The sequence below is a fragment of the Tamandua tetradactyla genome, chromosome 15 (assembly GCF_023851605.1).
Source record: "Tamandua tetradactyla isolate mTamTet1 chromosome 15, mTamTet1.pri, whole genome shotgun sequence".
Lineage (NCBI taxonomy): Eukaryota > Metazoa > Chordata > Mammalia > Pilosa > Myrmecophagidae > Tamandua > Tamandua tetradactyla.
The window spans coordinates 39,823,572-39,840,069 of NC_135341.1; the positions used below are offsets into that span (position 1 = coordinate 39,823,572).

The window sequence follows — 16,498 nt, forward strand, 5'->3', positions numbered from 1 at the left end:
CCTTTCTGATGACTTTCATTCCTTTCTTCTATTGAGATTATTTTCCTACAGGTTGAGACACTCCCTTTAATATTTCCTGAAGTACAGATCTTCTGAAGACACATTCTCCCAACTTTTGTTTGTCTGGCAAAGTCTTTCTTTTGAAAATTATTTTAACTAGATTTAGAATTCTGATTTGGCATTTTATTTTCTTTTAGTTTGTCGAGGATATCATTCCGTAGTCTTAAGGCTTTGTAGTTTGTTTAGAAGTCAGCCGTCAATTTTAATTTCTCTTTTGAAGGTCATGTACTTTATCTGATTTAAGATTTTCTTTTTGTCTTTGGTTTTTAGCATTTAAACACTAATTTTCCTAGGTATATTTTTCTTTGAACTTGTCCTACATGGGGTTCATAGTGTTTTATTTAATTTATGCCTTGATGTCTTTCATTAATTCTATGAAAATTTCACACATGTTTTTAAATATTGCTTCTGGGGGTCTTAATTACATGTATGTTAGATCTTTTTACCACGTTCCATATGTCTCTGTTTCTGATTCACCCCTACTCTTAGGATAGGGGAGAGGATGGGCATATTCACAACAGGAAGCCCAGGGGCTTTGCCAGGGCCCTATCCCTTGGCTACCCCAGGAGTCTCTCCAGATCCATGAGATTGCCAGAAGCTTTGCTTGGTCTCCGAGCCTTTCAGCCATTGCTAGCAAACAGACAAATGCTTTAAAAGGTAAAGAGCTGCCAAATGTTAGGCTCACTCTGTTGTGCTTCCCTTCTCTCTGTGATTCTAGCGCCTCAAATCTTTGTTGCCTTGGTACTTCTCCAAGGCTGCCAATAAAATTTTTTTTTAAATGTGTGTTGTCAAGTTTAAGTTATTTGCAGAAGAGGTATTAATCTTGGGCCTACAGTAGAAAAGCCAGCCCCCCAAGCAGAGCCCTGTGCCCCCTACCTCTTGCAGAAGGCAGTGGGGGCAGGGGAGTGGTGGGGTTAACTGGTCATTAGTGAGGGAAGTCTCTTCATTAGCTGTAAAGGAGCTGTTTGGGGGAGGGCTTGAGCCTGGCATGATAGAGATGGACACGCTCACGCTCAGATAGCCTTTTTTTTTTTTGTAGGAAGATTTTTATTTAATTTTTTTTAATTTTTTAAAATTTATTTATTAATTAAAAAAATAAACAAAATAAAACAACATACATAATCAGTAATTCACAATATCATCACTTAGTTGCATATTCTTCATTTCTTAGAACATTTGCATCGCTTTAGAAAAAGAAAAAGATAACAGAAAAAGAAATAAAACGATAACAGAGAAAAAAAAGTTATGCATACCATACCCCTTACCCCTCACTGTCATTGATCACTAGCATTTAAACTAAATTTATTTTAGCATTTGTTCCCCCTATTATTTAGTTTTATTCCATATGTTCTACTCCTTTGTTGACAAGATAGATGAAAGGAGCATTAGACACAAGGTTTTCACAATCACACAGTCACATTGTGACAGCTGTCAGATAGCCTCTTTTTTTTATTCATTAAAGGAAAAAAAGAAATTAGCACAACATTTAGAAATCATTCCGTTCTACATATGCAATCAGTAATTCTTAACATCACATAGATGCATGATCATCATTTCTTAGTACATTTGCATCGATTTAGGAAAAGAACTAGCAAAATAACAGAAAAAGATATAGAATGTTAATATAGAGAAAGAAATAAAAATAATAATAATAATAAAAAAGAAAAGGAAAAAGAAAAAAGCAAAAGACACAAACAAACAAACAAAAAAAACTATAGCTCAGATGCAGCTTCATTCAGTGTTTTAACATAATTACATTACAATTAGGTATTATTGTGCTGTCTATTTTTGAGTTTTTGTATCTAGTCCTGTTGCACAGTCTGTATCCCTTCAGCTCCAATTACCCATTATCTTACCCTGTTTCTAACTCCTGCTGGTCTCTGTTACCAATGACATATTCCAAGTTTATTCTCGAATGTCGGTTCACATCAGTGGGACCATACAGTATTTGTCCTTTAGTTTTTGGCTAGACTTACTCAGCATAATGTTCTCTAGGTCCATCCATGTTATTACATGCTTCATAAGTTTATTCTGTCTTAAAGCTGCATAATATTCCATCGTATGTATATACCACAGTTTGTTTAGCCACTCGTCTGTTGATGGACATTTTGGCTGCTTCCATCTCTTTGCAATTGTAAATAATGCTGCTATAAACATTGGTGTGCAAATGTCCGTTAGTGTCTTTGCCCTTAAGTCCTTTGAGTAGATTCCCAGCAATGGTATTGCTGGGTCGTATGGCAATTCTATATTCAGTTTTTTGAGGAACCGCCAAACTGTCTTCCACAGTGGTTGCACCATTTGACATTCCCACCAACAGTGGATAAGTGTGCCTCTTTCTCCGCATCCTCTCCAGCACTTGTCATTTTCTGTTTTGTTGATAATGGCCATTCTGGTGGGTGTGAGATGATATCTCATTGTGGTTTTGATTTGCATTTCTCTAATGGCCAGGGACATTGAGCATCTCTTCATGTGCCTTTTGGCCATTTGTATTTCCTCTTCTGAGAGGTGTCTGTTTAAGTCTTTTTCCCATTTTGTAATTGGGTTGGCTGTCTTTTTGATGTTGAGTTGAACAATCTCTTTATAAATTCTGGATACTAGACCTTTATCTGATATGTCGTTTCCAAATATTGTCTCCCATTGTGTAGGCTGTCTTTCTACTTTCTTGATGAAGTTCTTTGATGCACAAAAAGTGTTTAATTTTGAGGAGCTCCCATTTATTTATTTCCTTCTTCAGTGCTCTTGCTTTAGGTTTAAGGTCCATAAAACCGCCTCCAATTGTAAGTTTCATAAGATATCTCCCAACATTTTCCTCTAACTGTTTTATGGTCTTAGACCTAATGTTTAGATCTTTGATCCATTTTGAGTTAACTTTTGTATAGGGTGTGAGATATGGGTCTTCTTTCATTCTTTTGCATATGGATATCCAGTTCTCTAGGCACCATTTGTTGAAGAGACTGTTCTGTCCCAGGTGAGTTGGCTTGACTGCCTTATAAAAGATCAAATGTCCAGAGATGAGAGGGTTTATATCTGAGCACTCTATTCGATTCCATTGGTCGATATATCTATCTTTATGCCAATACCATGCTGTTTTGACCACTGTGGCTTCATAATATGCCTTAAAGTCCGGCAGCGTGAGACCTCCAGCTTCATTTTTTTTTCCTCAAAATACTTTTAGCAATTTGGGGCACCCTGCCCTTCCAGATAAATTTGCTTATTGGTTTTTCTATTTCTGAAAAATAAGTTGTTGGGATTTTGATTGGTATTGCATTGAATCTGTAAATCAGTTTAGGTTTGACATCTTAACTGTATTTAGTCTTCCAATCCATGAACACGGTATGCCCTTCCATCTGTTTAGGTCTTCTGTGATTTCTTTTAACAGTTTTTTGTAGTTTTCTTTGTATAGGTTTTTTGTCTCTTTAGTTAAATTTATTCCTAGGTATCTTATTCTTTTAGTTGCAATTGTAAATGGGATTCATTTCTTGATTTCCCCCTCAGCTTGTTCATTGCTAGTGTATAGAAATGCTACAGATTTTTGAATGTTGATCTTGTAACCTGCTACTTTGCTGTACTCATTTATTAGCTCTAGTAGTTTTGTTGTGGATTTTTCCGGGTTTTCGACGTATAATATCATATCGTCTGCAAACAGTGATAGTTTTACTTTTTCCTTTCCAATTTTGATGCCTTGTATTTCTTTTTCTTGTCTAGTTGCTCTGGCTAGAACCTCCAACACGATGTTGAATAATAGTGGTGATAATGGACATCCTTGTCTTGTTCCTGATCTTAGGGGGAAAGTTTTCAATTTTTCCCCATTGAGGATGATATTAGCTGTGGATTTTTCATATATTCCCTCTATCATTTTAAGGAAGTTCCCTTGTATTCCTATCCTTTGAAGTGTTTTCAACAGGAAAGGATGTTGAATCTTGTCAAATGCCTTCTCTGCATCAATTGAGATGATCATGTGATTTTTCTGCTTTGGTTTGTTGATATGGTGTATTACATTAATTGATTTTCTTATGTTGAACCATCCTTGCATAGCTGGGATGAATCCTACTTGGTCATGATGTATAATTCTTTTAATGTGTTGTTGGGTTCAATCTGCTAGAATTTTGTTGAGGATTTTTGCATCTATATTCATTAGAGAGATTGGTCTGTAGTTTTCTTTTTTTGTAATAGCTTTGCCTGGTTTTGGTATGAGGGTGATGTTGGCTTCATAGAATGAATTAGGTAGCTTTCCCTCCACTTCAATTTTTTTGAAGAGTTTGAGGAGAGTTGGTACTAATTCTTTCTGGAATGTTTGGTAGAATTCACATGTGAAGCCATCTGGTCCTGGACTTTTCTTTTTAGGAAGCTTTTGAATGACTGATTCGATTTCTTTACTTGTGATTGGTTTGTTGAGGTCATCTATTTCTTCTTGAGTCAAAGTTGGTTCTTCATGTCTTTCCAGGAACCCGTCCATTTCATCTACATTGTTGTATTTATTAGCGTAAAGTTGTTCATAGTATCCTGTTATTACCTCCTTTATTTCTGTGAGGTCAGTGGTTATGTCTCCTCTTCCATTTCTGATCTTATTTATTTGCATCCTCTCTCTTCTTCTTTTTGTCAATCTTGCTAAGGGCCCATCAATCTTATTGATTTTCTCATAGAACCAACTTCTGGTCTTATTGATTTTCTCTATTGTTTTCATGTTTTCAATTTCATTTATTTCTGCTCTAATCTTTGTTATTTCTTTCCTTTTGCTTGCTTTGGGTTTAGTTTGCTGTTCTTTCTCCAGTTCTTCCAAGTGGACAGTTAATTCCTGAATTTTTGCCTTTTCTTCTTTTCTGATATAGGCATTTAGGGCAATAAATTTCCCTCTTAGCATTGCCTTTGCTGCGTCCCATAGGTTTTGATATGTTGTGTTTTTGTTTTCATTCGCCTCGAGATATTGACTAATTTCTCTTGCAATTTCTTCCTTGACCCACTCGTTGTTTAAGAGTGTGTTGTTGAGCCTCCACGTATTTGTGAATTTTCTGGCACTCCACCTATTATTGATTTCCAACTTCATTCCTTTATGATCCGAGAAAGTGTTGTGTATATTTCAGTCTTTTTAAATTTGTTAAGACTTGCTTTGTGACCCAGCATATGGTCTATCTTTGAGAATGATCCATGAGCACTTGAGAAAAAGGTGTATCCTGCTGTTATGGGATGTAATGTCCTATAAATGTCTGTTAAGTCTAGCTTATTTATTGTAATATTCAAATTCTCTATTTCTTTATTGATCCTATGTCTAGATGTTCTGTCCATTGATGAGAGTGGGGAATTGAAGTCTCCAACTATTAGGGTATATGTGTCTATTTCCCTTTTCAGTGTTTGCAGTGTATTCCTCACGTATTTTGGGGCATTCTGGTTCGGTGCATAAATATTTATGATTGTTATGTCTTCTTGTTTAATTGTTCCTTTTATTAGTAGATAGTGTCCTTCTTTGTCTCTTTTAACTGGTTTACATTTGAAGTCTAATTTGTTGGATATTAGTATAGCTACTCCTGCTCTTTTCTGGTTGTTATTTGCATGAAATATCTTTTCCCAACCTTTCACTTTCAACCTATGTTTATCTTTGGGTCTAAGATGTGTTTCCTGTAGGCAGTATATAGAAGGATCCTGTTTTTTAATCCATTCTGCCAGTCTATGCCTTTTGATTGGGGAATTCAGTCCATTAACATTTAGTGTTATTACTGTTTGGATAATATTTTCCTCTAACATTTTGCCTTTTGTATTATATATATCATATCTGATTTTCCTTCTTTCTACACTCTTCTCCGTACCTCTCTCTTCTGTCTTTTCGTATCTGACTCTAGTGCTCCCTTTAGTATTTCTTGCAGAGCTGGTCTCTTGGTCACAAATTCTCTCAGTGACTTTTTGTCTGAAAATGTTTTAATTTCTCCCTCATTTTTGAAGGACAATTTTGCTGGATATAGAAGTCTTGGTTGGCAGTTTTTCTCTTTTAGTAATTTAAATATATCATCCCACTGTCTTCTAGCTTCCATGGTTTCTGCTGAGAAATCTACACATAGTCTTATTGGGTCTCCCTTGTATGTGATGGATTGTTTTTCTCTTGCTGCTTTCAAGATCCTCTCTTTCTCTTTGACCTCTGACATTCTAACTAGTAAGTGTCTTGGAGAACACCTATTTGGGTCTATTCTCTTTGGGGTGCGCTGCACTTCTTGGATCTGTAATTTTAGGTCTTTCATAAGAGTTGGGAAATTTTCAGTGATAATTTCTTCCATTAGTTTTTCTCCTCCTTTTCCCTTCTCTTCTCCTTCTGGGACACCCACAACACGTATATTTGTGCGCTTCATATTGTCCTTCAGTTCCCTGATCCCCTGCTCAAATTTTTCCATTCTTTTCCCTATAGTTTCTGTTTCTTTTTGGAATTCAGATGTTCCATCCTCCAGTTCACTATTTCTATCTTCTGTCTCTTTAAATCTACCATTGTAGGTATCCATTGTTTTTTCCATCTTTTCTACTTTGTCCTTCACTCCCATAAGTTCTGTGATTTGTTTTTTCAGATTTTCTATTTCTTCTTTTTGTTCAGCCCATGTCTTCTTCATGTCCTCCCTCAATTTATTGATTTGGTTTTTGAAGAGGTTTTCCATTTCTGTTCGTATATTCAGCATTACTTGTCTCAGCTCCTGTATCTCATTTGAACTATTGGTTTGTTCCTTTGACTGGGCCATGTCTTCAATTTTCCGAGCGTGATCCGTTATCTTCTGCTGGCATCTGGGCATTTAATCAGATTTCCCTGGGTGTGGGACCCAGCAGGTTGAAAGATTTTTCTGTGAAATCTCTGGGCTCTGTTTTTCTTATCCTGCCCCGTAGGTGGCGCTCGTGGCGCTCGTCTGTCTACGCGTCCCAGCAGTAAAAGATGCTGTGGCTCCTTTAACTTTGGAAAACTCTCGCTGTAGGGGAGGGTCGCCAGCCGAAGCGGCTTGGGGGAGTGCCAATCCGAATCTCCCAGCCGGCCCAGGAATCCGTGCGTGGGGAGGGTCGCCGGCCTCCGCGGCTTGGGGGAGCGCCTGTCCAAATTTCCCAGCTGGCCCGGGGCGCCAAGTGTGGCGGGGGGGCGCCGGCCGCCGTGGCTTGGGAGAGTGCCTATCCACCGTTCCCAGCCGGACCGGGAAGCCACATGTTTGGAAGGGACCCTGGTCTCCGGTCTCCGCGGCTTGGGGGATCTCCGATCCAATTCTCCCAGCTGGTCCGGGGGGCCGCGCGTTGGGGAGGGGCGCCAGCCGCTGCGGCTTGAGGGGATCGCCTATCCAGTTCTCCCAGCCGGCCCGGGAAGGAGGGAGGGAGGGACTCCGGCCGCCTGCCGCCCCGGCCCAAGGAAGCGCGCGCCCCTCAGTGATCTCACCGCAGCAGGTTCTCCCAGCCAGTCAACCGTTCCAGAATGGGGTACGCTGTCTTCTTGGTCTCTGTCGTGGCTCCGGGAGCTGCTCTGTACTGTTTCTACTTCCCTAGTAGCTGTTCTGGAGGAGGAACTAAGACCCGCGCGTCTTAGTAAGCCACCATCTTCTCCGAAAGTAGATAGCCTCTTTTTTATAGCTGGGAAACTCAGGCCCAGAGTGGAACATCTCCACAATGATTATAATCCAGATTTTTTTAATGGAAATATTTATTACAAAAGCAATATTAAAAAATTAAATGAGGGTGGGCCACAGTGGCTCTGCAGGCAAGAATGCTTGCCTGCCATGCCAGAGGACCCGGGTTCGGTTCCTGGTGCTTGCCCATGTAAAAAAAAAAAAAAAAAAAATTAAATGATTTGCAGTGTAATTATGACTTACTTTTCTTCTCTCTCTGTGTGTATGCACATATATATATATATATATATATATATATGACTTTTTAAACAAGGTAACTGTGTTATACAGTTCTATGTGGTTTTTTAAAAAAAATTTTATTCTAGTAACATATATACAACCTAAAATTTCCCCTCTCTAGGCCATATTCAAATATATAATCCAGTGCTGTTAATTATAAAATTTTTTACACAGTTCATTCATTCATTCAGTGGGCTGATATTGAACATGTTGTATGGCTGGATAATCATGCAAGCCAATGGGGATATGGATATAATCAAAACGTTGACAGATACCAGCATGGCACGAATATTGCTATAAATTAGTTGGCAGGATGTTAAGGAAGCACGGAAGCCATCAGAACAGAGGTGGAAATGGCAGGTTGCATTCAGGGAGCTGGAAGCAGTTCCTGCCTCCCCAGTCAGGATGTGAGATGGCAGAGGAATAATGAATCTAGAGGAGGCTGCAGGTCAGTGTCCGGCCAACACAGCTCCCGCGGAGGCAGCTCACAGCATTTATCATCCAAATCTGGGCGGTTATGAGAACAGAGGGAGTGTTAATAGTCCCGCAGCTGGTGTAAACAGCCTTGTCCTGGGAAAACCAGGATGTACGGTCAGCCTAACCCAGGCCACGTGAGTCTTGCTTGGCTTCATGAGAGGAAGCTGGAGCTGGTATACTGGCTCTCAGTGTGTTCACTGTCACTCACTGACATCCCCCTTTCTCATCTTCCTAGAGGATAAAATAAATCAAAATTGTTGGGAGACACGATGAGGTAGTAACATCTACTTGATATAGTAACTGTGACTTCATTTCTGCTTCCAAGGAGAATGGGCAGCGGTGGGAGGGGAGAATGAAGGTTAAGGTCATTTCCTTTCTTTCTTTTCACTCTCCTGTCCTCCTTCAACCTCCTTGCCTTTGTCCTTTTTCTTTCCCCTTTACAGTTTATTTCTTTCCCCTTCCTTCATTTCTATCTGGTTAGCTTAGGTCAGTGAAATACTGGAGTGAAACCCAGACGCTCTTGACCGGTTGACCAGTGCCCGCTCTGGGGGCTGCAAGGGGAGGCCGTGAGGCCAGCTCGCCAGCCGGTGGTGCTCCTTTGCTTCTGGCCCCTCTTTCTCACAGCTGTGTCTCCTGCGTTCCAGCTGGTCTTCTAAAGCCGTGGGCAGCAGGGGGGCTGAGGTGGGGGCTGGCACCGAGTGGCTACTTGTTGCTGCTGCTTCTTGTTCTGGTTGCAGGTCCCACCAGACGCGCTTCTCTCCCACCGATTTCTCACAGAACCTTGGAGTCAGTTTTGGAGATTGACAGTTTTTTTTTCTCACTAATCCCTTCAGTTTTCTTCCCACACCCAGTTTCTCTTCCTCTTTCCTCCCCACCCTCTTCTGAACGAAAGTCTCAGATCATGCCCCACTTTCTCTCCCTGTGCCTCATAATTTGACATTTAGCTTCAGACCTGGGGCAGGCACTAGGGGGATGGGGGGACAAGACGGGGTGTCTTTACCTGTTCCTTAATGGAACCAGGCCCTGGGAGTGTAGGTGGCTTCCTCTGCCAAGAGGTACTGGTGCTGCACTTCCCCCACACCCACCCTCCTAGCACAGAGGTTCTGTCTAGCCCAAGCCCCTGGCAGGAGGGAAGCAGAGGGGATGTGTATGGGGTGAGGGGGCAAGTGGTGCTGATAAATAGGGGACCAAATTTGGCATCAAAAAGTCCTAAGTTCAAGACATTACCATTTGTCAGCTGTGTGGCCACAGACTTAAGCTGTCTTACCTCTGAAAAACTTGACTTCGTCCTGGGGACAAGCTTCTGTTGGGGAACAGAGGGTTTGATGAGTAGCTGAGCCAGGACAGCTCCATTGTTCCCTCAGTGTAGCCAGCCTGCCTGAGGAGATTGAGGTGAGAGGAAAATAGAAACATGGGTACTGGCCTCAGGTAGAGGTGTAGGTGTGTGTGCGTGTGCGTGTGTGCGCGTGTGTGTGTGTCCTGTGATTCTGGACCCTTGTGGCTACTTCCCCTTCATGGAGATCTTGGGGTCTGCCCAGTTGAGAGACTTCTGGCAGGGACGGGGTCTGCCCAGTTCTCAGAGCTGTCCAAGCGGACTGTGGCTCTCTCAGCCTTGTATGTCTTCAGGCCTGTCCCACAGCCCTCCCCTGCTTCCCCCAACCGTCATGGAGTCCTGTGGGGTCAGCCTCTCATTTGCTTTGTGCCTTGGTCCTGTCCTCTCCAGCCTCAGACCCAGTCACCACCTCCCACTGGAATCCTCTCATGTTTCCACTAGCTGTGGGCAGCCAGCCCCCCTCTGAAATTCCCGGGCACGTTGCTAGCTTCCTTACCACCTCACAGACATGACTCAGTACACACAGACATTTGTCCCTTGTATTTGAGGGATTATGTGGCAGTGGTCCCAGGGCATGAAGGTTCTGAGGAGGAGACCTGGCTTTGGGGAACCCATGAGTTATCACTGGCTTCCTCTTTAGGAATAATTCAGCTCAGGGGCTTTTGTCCTGGCTAGAGGTCAGATTTTGCTTTGGTCTCAGACCCCGTAATCACTGCTCTGTGGCCTTAGGAAAATGGAGCATTTTCTCTGACCATCTTTTAGCTGTTAAGTAGAGCTAATCCAGGAGAGACAGCCAGTGAATGTTCCCCAGAGCATCTCTGGCCCCAGCTCTGGAAGAGAACCATCATCTTGAAGTGCAGGCAGGACCTATGGGAGAACAGCCTTCCCAGGTGCTAGTTGACCATGAGGAGCCTAAGGCTCAGGGATGGGGAGGCCTGTCCTGGTGAGGTCTCTGTGTGTGTGCTTTTCCTTCTTCATCAGCTATCTCCAGAGACCAGAGAGAAATTGGAAAGTGGCCAGCTTGTGTAGGCGTTTCAGATTTTTACTTGGAAGTAGTGTGAGGCAAACGAGACTTATGTCCTGTGCTTTTACTTCATCTCTGCTTGTTCTCACCACTCATAGGGATCTCAGGCTGCGCAACTATGTCCCAGAGGACGAGGACCTGAAGAAGAGGAGGGTACCCCAGGCCAAGCCTGTTGCAGGTAGGTAGGCAGCCTCTCCACCTCTCCTCCATGGCATTATCAGTCACAGAACTGAGCCAGGTGTTGACCTTTCTTGGAGAATAACCCATGACCAGAAGTTGGGCTTCCAGGACCCTCCTTCATCACCTCACATCAGATGCAAATAGTCTGTCTTTGGTGACAACAGAGAGGTGGTTAGAACACTGGAGAGGTCTGCTGTGCCCCCTCTGCCCTGCCCAGACCTTGAATTTGAGGCCTTCCAGGGATTACCAAGGGACCCTTCCAGGTATCACCCCCCCAGGACCTGGCCCCTGGAAGAGGCCCTGGACCTCTTAAGAAATGGGGCCGGGCTCTAGGTGGGTCAGAGGGAGGGACTTTTGACGAAGGGACAACCATTCAGGCATCCTGCAAGCAGCGTATGGGCAAATATCAGGTGGGCTTGAGACTAGGCAGCTCTGGCACACAGATGAAGGAGAAAGGTGCTCCAGGTAGTGGGGTGAGTGGCCGGCATGTGGATCGGCCCAGGGCACCGCTCACTCCTCACTATGGTATGGGGAGCAGCACAGCAGCCAGCAGCATCTGGCTGGTGCCTGGTGCTTCTGTGACCTTCTACCCTAAAGATGCTGGGGAGCTTCTGGGTGATGGCAGATTTCTGGAGATCATCTCAGTTTTTATTCTTTATTGCTATCAATTTTTAATTACACAGATAATAAATAAATAATCTTGTAAAAAAGTGAAATGTTGCCCACTCAGCCATATCCTAGTGTGCTTCTCCACCTCCTCTACCCCTGAGATTAGATATTTTCAGGTGGTTTGTGTCAAGGTTTGGTCCTCGCTGTGGTGGGGGCAGTGGCATGGCAGGGGACTATAAGGCAGGACAGGTATTGGGATGGGGAGCTGGGCCTGTGCCTCGGGATCACAAGGCAGCCAGGAACTCATACCTGTGACTAGAGAGAGGAGAGGCAGGTCAGGGAGGCCATGAGGGAGCATAGAGAGGACTGCCCAGGAAAGTGCAGGTGAGAAGAGGACGCCCTGGTGAGGTAGAGGTTCCCTGTGGCCCTGGGGGATGTACTCAAGTCAGGATGGAAGCCCAGGAGGAAAAGCAGCTTCAGAGGAACCTGGTATCCAGGGCCATGGCTTTGTCGTCTCTGTGTGTAGTGGTTGCCACCTGCCAGGTGCTAACTGGGGCCTCTCATGCTCCATTCCAGTCAAGTTTGTTATTTTTATGAAAACTCCAAACCAGTTTGGCCCCGAGTGATTGATTTCTACCTGCTGAGAAGACAGAACAACTGATTGACAGGGTTGGAGGAGCCTGTAGGGCCCAGGTGCACGTAAGTGCCCTACCAGACCACCTCTGATGACCCTCCCCACAGGTGCAGGGCCCCCCAGTCAGACTGCCCAGAAGCCTGTGGGGCTGGCAGTGGCAGGATGGAGCCGGGTGGTGCCACTCACACACCTGAGAGTGGGATGGAAGAAAAATCACCTGTGACCCATGCCAGTCCAGGGCCCAGAGGACATCCTCAGAGCCCAGGAGTCCCTGGAGGTTATGGACAAAACCAGTCCTCAAGGCCCTTCACAAAACCATACAGCTTTGGATATATCCAGGCAGCCTTGTGAGTTTATGGTGGGAGGACTGAGGCTAGGATTAGTAGCCATGCTTCCTGACTGGAGGTCAGCTCTCTGTCTCCTCCAGCTGACTGCCTCCTGCAGTCTCCCCTTATCCCATAGGGACATTTATCCCGGGAAACTTAGCCCCCCTCCAGTGCTGCCTTTTCTGGGGCTTGGCGTCTGACTGGTCAGGGGTGAAGAGGAGAGGTGGGGCCGAGGAAACCCAGGGGCTCTGGGTGTGGCCGTTCCTTTCCAACCTCCTCTGTTGTTGTCTTGCGCCCTCTAGTGGAAGAGAAGGTGAAGGAGCAGCTGGAGGCTGCCAAGCCAGAGCCCATTATTGAAGAAGTGGTGAGTGCCTGGGGCGGCCCCTGTTCTCCCTTGTTTCTGTGGGTTCTTTCTCTCTTACTCTCCCTGCTCTCCCTCTGATCTCCTTCCTTCTCTTCACTTCGTTCTTCTCTTTCTACCCCTCTCCTCCCCATTCTTCCTCTTCCCTCCTCTGTCCCCTGTCTTCCCACCTCAAGGCTTCTCTAGCCTGATGTGTGTGTCCTCCCCCCCAGGACCTGGCCAACCTCGCCCCGCGGAAGCCTGACTGGTGAGTGTGGCTGTGCAGGGCCGCGTGCAGACCAGCTGGGACCCTTGGTGCTAGACTTGGGCTTTGGGCTGGGCCCTTCCTATCCTTGGAGCAGGAGACAGAACAGACATATAGCTAGAAGGACAATTACTGTCTGAAACAAGTACTGAGAAGGGTGTAAACAAAGTAATGGGATGAAAGTTAAGGGAATTGTCATGTGCCAACGACTGGAGGTTAGGAAGGGGCTGGCCCAGGGGCGGAGGCTCTGGCAGAAGGGAGAGCAGCAACTCCTCAGGAAGTGCCTTCTGGAAGGGTGAGGACCCACTCTACCCAGAGAGCCCCATTTGAGTTAGGTGGGCCTCAGAGCTGCAGTGTGGAGGCAGGATGATGGGACGGGCACACAAGGGTTTTTGCCCCAGTTCTGCCACCAACTAGCCTGTTCTCTGACTCCAGTTGCATCTGGGAAATAGATACGCTCATCTTTCTCCAGTTCCCCTGTGACTGAGCTGAAAAAGAGGGTGAGAGAGGGCCATGTCGGCTGGGAGTATCGATTTTTGCTCTGCCTGTGGCCGACTAGAGATACTTTATCTCACCTGCAATTCTAAGAAGGCTGGCTCTGTGTCAAGTACAGCACCGGCTGAGATTGTTTTAATTTGATGAAACAACAGCATGGACAGTACATCCTAGGAAACCCAGAGCCAGAGAGAATTGGCTCAGTGTATGACACTTCTGGACATCTTTGGTGGTGGGGGTGACTGTGTCACCTGAGGGGGAGAAGGGCCCACAGTGGGCCAGGGTAAGTTACTCCTCGATGGTAACCAAGGGTCCAGAACCAAAAGGAGAATGAGGAACCATCCATCAACCATCCATCCTTGCACATGTATTGGGTAAGGCTGTGGGTGCCAGTCCCCGCCTCGGTGGGAGCGAGAAGGGAAACTGATGCTGGATTCTTGAGGTTATACATAGGGAGTGAGAGGAACATCCAGTCCTTCTCCCCAAGCCAGCCTCCTCAGGCAACTGAGTACAGTTCCTTATGCCAGAGGGCCTGTAGGTGGGGATTGGTGGTGAGGGGGCGACAAAGCACAGCTAGATCCACCTTCAATCTCTGGCCTCCCCCAACTTCCCTACTCCAGGGACCTCAAAAGAGATGTAGCCAAGAAACTGGAAAAGCTAGAAAAGCGGACCCAGAGAGCCATCGCCGAGCTGATCCGTAAGTGCACGGTTGGGCAAGGTAGGGTCCCTGTCTTCTGGGTGGTGCCCAAGCATAAGACCTCTCCCCATGCTTTCTGTCTGCTGTCCCTCTCAGGTGAGAGACTGAAAGGCCAGGAGGACAGTCTGGCCTCTGCAGTGGATGCTACTGCTGAGCAGGAAGCCTGCGATTCCGACTGAGATGCGCTTTGACCATCTCCTTTCTCTACCTGCCCCTCCTGAAGGTGGATGGCCTTGGACAGGGGTGGGGACTGGAATTACCATCACCTCCATTTGGCTTCAGGGTATTTATTCCCTGCTCTACCAGTTCTGAAATCCCAATGAGGTGCGGTTAGCTCCTTGCTTGTTGGGCAGTCCCCATCATTGATGGGTGAAACCAGCAGAACTCTGTGAATATGCCTGTGCATATATTTGTGTATGTGTTTTGAACTTTTTCTACTTCTAAAAATAGTCAAGTAAACCCCCATATGTGATAGAAACCTGTCAGTTTTTTCCTGGGTCCTAAAGGTATAGCTGTGGGTTTGGTATGACTGCAGAGGTGGGACTGGGCTGGGAATGTTGACACACAGTGGGTAGGAAGGTCCAGGGTGTCTTTCTGGGTCCAGGTCTTGGCCAGGCCGTGGTCAGTGGTGCTCATCTGCTCAAAACCTTTGTGTGACAAAGACAGGGTCTGGGAGAGTTCTTTTATAACCTCTAAGCTAAGGGGATGTGCTGTGCATTGGCAAGCTTCAGTTCTGGCCGCTTCAGATGTGAGTCCCCTGGTACTGACCCTTGCCCACCCTGTCCAGCCCCAGGCAGCCCCTTCCCCCACTTCATCCAATTAGGCTAGACTATGGCTTCCATAGTCGAGGGCTCCTGTATGAGAGAGGGCTGACCCATCTGCTGTATATTAGAGTGTTAGAGGCTGGGTTTAAGATGTGTTCCTGGACCTTGGGCCCCCAAGGCCCTAGTTTTAGGCCCAGGAGCCTCCTTGGTTGGGTTGACTCTCCTGGGTGATTGACTGTTCATATCATCTCTGCCTCCAGGAACCTGTGGCCAAATCGAGTTTTATCTCCTCTAGGACTGCCATATCTTTGGGAATTTCTCAGGATTTCTCCTTAAGCCTACTGAGCCCTCCACCCAAACTCTTCCTAAGCAGAGCCTCTCTGTGATGTGCTCCAGAGGGTGGCATGCCTCCTCTCCATTTTCACAGCTTCTGCCCTTGGTCACTGTCCTGGCTTTGGCAGCACAGAACATGCTGCCCAAAAAGCCTTCAGCACATTCCTTGACATTCATCCCTATGGGTTTAGAAATGAAGTGAGCTTATCATCTGGGCTACTTGGAGTGGGAATAGAGAATTTGAAGAGCAGAGGGAGTGCCTAGGCTCTCCTCCCACCAAGTCATTCCAGTGTGTTCTCTCTGTGCTGTGTTCCAGAAGCACAGTGTCCCAGCCCTCATGGACAATGCTGAGGACTTGGCGGGGAGGTGGAGTGAGTGCTGACACACAGAGACCAGCACACTTGCATAATAAATGAAATGTTGTAAATTAAAATTATGCAGTTACTCACAAAAGGTAATTCCTGTGTAGAAGAGGAGTAGAAATTTACAGCTGTGAGTTGAGAGCTAAAGTTGTGGGTGGGTGGCTGCTACAGTGAGCAGTGGGACAAGGCCAGGACTCCCTCAAGACAGAGATCAGACATGCCCACAAGTGTCCGGACTGACAGCAGGCGCCCTCTACAAAGCTGGGATCTGGCTTCCTTCACTGGGAATAGAAGACGAAGAGACTGCCCTTACCTCTGGGCTTATAGTTGGAAACAAGATTTTTGTGGCAGAGAAGGGACCCAGCCTCCTGGTAACTGGCATCTGGCCCTCCAGTCAGCACCAGCTCTAGGGTTACAGCAGGTCATCCCTGCTAGAGGACTAGAGCTCAGATTGCTGATGAAAGATTTGCTTCTGAGTTTACAAATATGGGTGCCTTGGCAGAAAAACATCCTTGCAGAGTGAAAGAAAAGCAAAAACTACCATGCATGATGGGCACTCAGAAGTTACAAAGCATATGAGACAATCCAATGTCTCAAAAAATAGCCAACAACAAACAATTGGGAGATACCAGGGAAATTGAGATAGTAACATACCGAAAAGGCATTGAAATGAACACTCCTTTATCTCACAGAGATAAAAAAGGGACTGGCCCCTATAACTCAAGAACAGAAAGTAGATATAATAA

The 16,498-nt window shown here is 45.5% G+C and overlaps 1 protein-coding gene across 3 annotated transcripts in view; it reads left to right on the top strand.

Annotated features, from left to right (window-relative positions):
• The window catches only part of CCDC12 (coiled-coil domain containing 12), a 63,117-nt gene extending 48,415 nt beyond the window's left edge, over positions 1-14,702 (top strand). For all 3 annotated transcript variants that reach the window (XM_077129518.1, XM_077129516.1, XM_077129517.1), the window contains exons 3-7: positions 10,846-10,925; positions 12,799-12,860; positions 13,070-13,104; positions 14,217-14,293; positions 14,390-14,702. In XM_077129518.1, the coding sequence (XP_076985633.1) occupies positions 10,846-10,925; positions 12,799-12,860; positions 13,070-13,104; positions 14,217-14,293; positions 14,390-14,472 (337 nt within the window). In that variant the 3' untranslated portion in view covers positions 14,473-14,702. The remainder of the gene's footprint in view (positions 1-10,845; positions 10,926-12,798; positions 12,861-13,069; positions 13,105-14,216; positions 14,294-14,389) is intronic.
• The last annotated feature ends 1,796 nt before the right edge of the window (positions 14,703-16,498 follow it).